Source organism: Myripristis murdjan, chromosome 12 (assembly GCF_902150065.1).
Source record: "Myripristis murdjan chromosome 12, fMyrMur1.1, whole genome shotgun sequence".
Classification (NCBI taxonomy): Eukaryota; Metazoa; Chordata; class Actinopteri; order Holocentriformes; family Holocentridae; genus Myripristis; species Myripristis murdjan.
The window spans coordinates 3,314,455-3,320,560 of NC_043991.1; the positions used below are offsets into that span (position 1 = coordinate 3,314,455).

Sequence of the window (6,106 nt, forward strand, 5' to 3'; positions counted from 1 at the left end):
CTCTCTCTCTTTCTCGTGCTTCCAACACACACAAACACACACACACGCGGCTAATGAATCACCTCCATATCTAACAGTCCATGTAATAACACGCGACAGTTATTCAGATGAAAGCGACTCCGTCCTACATGCGGTTCTCCTGTTTCAGCGACAGCGTGAAGAACCCCGTTGGTTAGCGTGAACGTCTCCGTCTGATGGCGTGAAGAAAGCGTTTTCCCCGAGCGTGACGAGTTTTGCCTGATCATTGTAACATGATTTTGCATCAGCAGGCCTCGCCGGGCCTGCTCGAGCTCGGTCAGGACGACGACGTGACGCCGGCCTGGTGCTCATGAGGCACTTTAATCTGCTCGCAGGACGTCCTGACGACCGTGCAGGACGTCTGAGAGAAATACACGTTTCACATCGAATGCTGCGTTCTCTCACTCTGCGCACCTCTGTCCTTTCACCTTTCTCTCTGCTTTTTACCTCTCTGACTTCCTCTCTCTCCTCTTCCTCTCGTTGTGTCTGTATTTTATCTTTCTCTGCCTTATTTATCTCATTTTGCCTCTCTGTCTGTCCTTACTGTTTGAAACAATTTTTTGTTCCATATGTCTGTAGTTACTCATTAAGAAGCTCAGATCAGTCTCTTTATGCCGTCCCATTTGTCGAGAAAGAAATTGGCAAGAAAGCCTTCAAGTATCTGGCCCCCGCTACTTGGAATACTCTACCTCTCAATATTCGTGTGGTGTTTCTACTCCATATATTCAAAAATGTGTTATTTACTTATTTACAACCTGTTTGCCAATGCCTCTGATTATAATTTAATTGTTACTCCCCAATCCTCATTCTATTTTTGTTATTGCGCTTTTTATTTAATCATATCATTTAATTGGTTTAGGATAATCTAATCTGGTCTAATTTCTTTGTTTTTATTTTTCCCTGATTTTATTTTCTTTGTTGAGGTTTTAGTTAAGTGTTGTCTTTGTCTTGTTTGTTACTTATTATTTTATTTTGTCTTTCTGTTTCTTTGGATTGTGCTGCTTGTTACTGTTTCTTGCTTCTGTGTGGGACCCCCTTGGAAACGAGATGCTGCATCTCAAGGGGTTATCCCACGGTAAATAAAGAATTGTTATTTGTCTCAATCCATCACTCTCTTCATTTTGCCTCTCTGTCTCCCTCTCCACCTCCATCCCCTTCTCTCTCTCTCTCTCTGTCTCTGCTCTCAAAATCAGAACAGCACGACAAGGATACTTGTGCTGCCAAAGTACTCCAATAATTAAAAAAAAATAAATAAATAAAGCGTATTTATGAATTAACGAGTACATGATCGCCCCCTCAGGCTCCATAACGAGCAGTTGGAAATTGGAAACTATCAGCTATAGCCTCGTTCCTGCACGGTGACATTTCATGACAACAAAAGAGAGAGGAAAAAGAATATAATGATAATAATTCAGTCAGCTTTTGAACAGTGCTTTTTTTTATAATAGGTTGCTGTGGTTACCTAAATGCCAGTTAAACATATACGCAGCGGTCCCAGCATTGGAAATAAAAACCTCCAACTTGCACTTGAAGGCAGGAATAATCAGCAAGAGGAAATACGACACGTAGTTAGAGTTATACATGAAATAATTGAATAATAACATTAGTATATTAAATATTTGCATACACACTGTATACCAAGGCAGAATATCCCAGAGATTTGGTGCATTCAAGGGCCTACAGGACTTTACTGTTTCATGTGCAGACTGATGTGTAAAGTTTACAGCAGGGTCCTTTCCTGATCAGTTTCCTTTTTATTTTTCATTTTCTCTTTTTCCGGAAGCGCAGAGAAGCCTTAAAGGTAGCAGCAGCCTCACTTTGTGTGCACCGTGCACAGCTTCATGTTGTTTTTCTCCTGCATTTCTACGACAAGCCTTTTCAAAAGCCGAGGCAATTATCGAAGTTGATCGTTTAATCAGCTGTGATGTACATCCTGTCATGAACTTAATTTTGGATTTTCTTTAATGTCCTTTAGCTCATAAAATGTTGGGTTCAAGCTGTGAAAGGTTATCATCGGTCAATAACGAGTTTATTTATAGCAGAGGTGTTCAACAGGGGGGCCGCGACCCCTAGGAGGTCCGCGGAGGTACTGCAAGGGGGTTGTGAAATTTTTGGCTGATTAGACAATATATATATATATATATATATATATATATATATTTATAATTTAAAAGTCTTTAATAGTTCAGTATTGTTTGCAATGTTACAGATATGCTTATTCATGGCAGTGGCACTAATAGGCCATTCCACTTTACCTTTGCTGTCACTTTACCTTGCACATTTAAAATAAAAACTTGAATAAATAAACCTGTGTATTATTTGAATAGCTTAGTATTGAATGCACAAGAACAAGGTACATTTATACACATCACCAGGCCCAGTTTAATATGAAACACAATTTTATACAATATATATTGAAGGGGGTCCCTGCTCCATCACTCCATCAGTTTTGGGGTCCGTCGCTTGAAAAACGTTGAAGAAGACCTCTGATTTCACTCTTAGTGTTTTTCAGTTCAGTTCAATGAAGCTTTAAAGGCGTGACACTGGGAATCATCTCTCTCTCTCTCTCTCTCTCTCTCTCTCTCTCTCTCCCTCTCCCAGGGTTTCCAACCTGCTGGTGGAGCACGCCAGCGTGGAGCCGGCTAACCCCACGCTGGCTCAGAGCGTTGGCGAGTGGCTCGACTCCATCAAGATGGGCCGCTACACCGAGCTCTTCATGGAGGGCGGCTACTCCTCGCTGGACACGGTGGCTCAGATGACCTCAGAGTAAGGACCTGTGTGTGCACACAACACACACACACACACACACACACACATGCATTTACAATTACAGCACATGCACACGTACTGATTTCTGTTTGAGATCAGGGATGTGAACATTCAGTGTTTAAAATGTTCTGATTGAAGGAACACACCACTTTTTGCAGGAGATTAGCGTATTATTGTAACATGATTCCAAAGAAAAAGCTATTTTCTTGTTTTTATGTCTTAGCTGTGGATCATCACACATATGCAAAATATATCATTTAAAGGACTATTGAAAATAAAACATTTTGAGGATCCTAGAGAGTGTTCTTTGCAGATTTCTCGGGGTCAAGGCTCGCTGCCATTCATTGTGTTAGCATGGCTGTCTGTGCACTTAGATACACAGGGATGTTTGGTATCATTCTGCTTGTCTGACTGTGGACATTATTCACAAAAAGCTAATCTTCCCCAAAAAGTGGCATGTTCCTTTAAGGAGCTCATGACTGAGGAATGCTGTTTTATGATCTTATGTCTTCGTTAGACTAAAGATCTCCGTCCTTTCAGGGACTTCAAACCAACACACAGGACAGCAAGGTGTTAGGAAACAAAATATGATTTCATTTTTTTGTTTGTTTGTTTTGGGAATAGCAAGATCACACCCATAAATTAGTGTTTCCCCACACACACATTGCAGAAAATGAGTAAGCCGCAGCTTCAAGCCGTCATGGGTTTGAAAGGCCAACAAAAAGCTGGTCAGTTGATCTGTAAACAGGGAACTGGCCCTTTAATGATCTGACATCATCCTCAGAAGAAGAGGGCATGATTTCACCGTTGAGCTCAGTATTGATCCTGATATCGATGTGCTGATGTGGAGGTGCTGTGATGGAGTAGATGTTAATAGCTTTGAAGAACTAAGAAACTCAAACATCGGTGTATACTCTCACTGGTCTGAGGATGTTCTCCTGAAAAAGGAACCGCAGTACGAGCATTTTGCCAGTCTTGGTCTTAGAAAGTAGAAATGAAATTGTTCTGTTCCAAATGGAGCGGTTCTGTCGATTTAATGAGTTTGCGAATCCTTTTTTCCAAGAGAGCACTCGGAGAGAATACACCTTCCCGTTTTGGAAAAGCAACGTTATCTTAGCTTCTCAAACCCATTTACGATGGGATTACCATCATAAAAGCCACCTCAATAATCCCATAAACCAGCTTTTCTTTCCTTTTGATCAAGTTCTTTCTACATTGACAGCATATAATTCAACACTGTGCTTTTGAATTTCCTATTAGTTGTTTTCCGGTTGTGTTAAACAATTTTGTCACATTATTTCCCAGTCAACTATTTCAAGAAATATGACTATCGCTACTGTAAAGACCAGAACACAGTCAGATTATATGTATGAGGGGAAAAAATGGCTTAAAATGTGGATGCCAAATGTTTTTAAATGAAATGAATTAACTGTGGATGCCAAATGTTTTTTAAATGTTTTTTAAAATGTGTTTAAATGTCCTTTACACACCAGTTTGGTAGCAGATTGCTTCACAATAAGGGTCCTTTTGTTTGTGTGCGCTGTGTTTTCCAGGGATTTGCGGCGAGTAGGAGTGAACCTGGCCGGACATCAGAAAAAAATCATCACGAGCATCCAAGAGATGAGAGTCCATATGATTAACATCAACTCCACCGTGAACATCTGACACGTGTGAACCGGAACACACACACACATACAAACACACAAACACACACTGACATGCACACAAACACATACAGACACACACACACACAGCTCACAAGATATGGACCTAAATGATGACAGGACGGTGACTCGGATTAGCTGTTGGACCTAGATCGGCTTAGCACTTTTTTTTACGAACGAGGAAACCGAGTATTTATTATTACAGAAATGGATCTAAACTGGAGGATCCACATCTCCGTGGTTCTGGTGTGGAATTCAGTTGTGGTGTCACTTTGGGGGAGATTTGACATCGCACGGCTAAAACCAAACTGAACTGAACTGAAACGCGTGGTGCTACACGGAGGGCAGGTGCCGGCGAGCTGAAACCGAACTGTGCAAAAACTTCGTTCTGATTATTCTGTTTGTATTGGATCTTGGTGATTTTAACGTCTCTTGGGGTTCTCTTGGACCAAATGAGGTTCTGGGAGTTTTCGAGAAATGGGCCCGAGCTTGAACTGTCTGAGCCTGTCTCAGGTAAAAAAGACGAGCCCGGCCGATCTGGACACACACACACGCCGACTCTTGTCAATCGTTCTCCGACAATTTTTCTGGATGTACAGTTCTGTTAGGGAGTCGTGGAGTCGAACACCAATCTCAGGCAGGGTAAACATAATGTAATAATGGACCAAGAGAAAAATTCTGGATTAGTTTTGATCTATCCTGTGCCATGCTGATGTGTTTTGGCCTTTTTCTTTTCTTTTCTTTTCTTTTCTTTTTTTTGTTTGTTTTTGTTCAGCCTAAGGCACGTTTTCATGCCGTTAAGACTGCAGTTCTAAAGTTAACTCCACAGCTCCTGGACGGTCCAGAGTCTTATTCAATACGATATAGATTACATTACTTTATGATGCAATGCAAGACAAGAGAATACAATGCAACTTTAATTGTTTAAAGAGGCTAAAATCTCGGGCGTGGAACTAGAACGATGGCCCCGACTTTGATGGATTCACTTTGTCCGTCGGAGGTTCGGGTCTTAATGTACTGTAGCTGTGAGGAACGTGGCGACGCAGAGGACTCTGGGATATTGCGGGGTCCGGTCCCCTGGCTGAATGTAGAGCACCAAACAGTACAGAACGCTCCGCTGCAGCACAAACTGTTCCTGGTTTGATATGTAAACGCAGCCAAGCAGGGGTAGAACGTGGCACGATGCCATTCTGCTCCACGAAACAAGCGCCGGCCATGACGCCGCAGCTGGCGAAACCTTCAAACGCAGAGTCTTTGGTCTGAGGATCTACAGGAATCTCCGCTGAGATCTCGATGGAATGTTCCCCTCAGAACCAACGCAGCTCTGGACTCACTAAAAACCACACAGGTTTTTTAATGGAACATTTTCCTTCAACTTTTGGACTGAACCCTTCACTCAGACTTTGGTGGAACCTAACACAAGAACACGAGTTCAAACAGAAACCTCACTCAGGTTCTATCAGGAACTCCAGTCGGATTCTAAAGGAACCCTCGCTGGGACTCTGAGAGAACACTCGGACCGCTTCTTCCCGCAGGACGTTCAGTCCAATCCTGGTGGAACGTCGACTCAGATCATAACAGGACCGTCACTCACATACCTGAGGAACCTTCACTCAGATTCTCACAGGATCCTCACTTGGATCCCAATGGAACCG

At 42.3% G+C, this 6,106-nt stretch overlaps 1 protein-coding gene across 1 annotated transcript in view; it reads left to right on the top strand.

Moving 5' to 3' along the window:
• The window catches only part of epha5 (EPH receptor A5), a 144,480-nt gene extending 139,602 nt beyond the window's left edge, over positions 1–4,878 (top strand). Inside the window, 2 exon segments of the mRNA XM_030064988.1 lie at positions 2,620–2,784; positions 4,341–4,878. Of these exon segments, the coding sequence (XP_029920848.1) occupies positions 2,620–2,784; positions 4,341–4,452 (277 nt within the window). The 3' untranslated portion in view covers positions 4,453–4,878.
• The last annotated feature ends 1,228 nt before the right edge of the window (positions 4,879–6,106 follow it).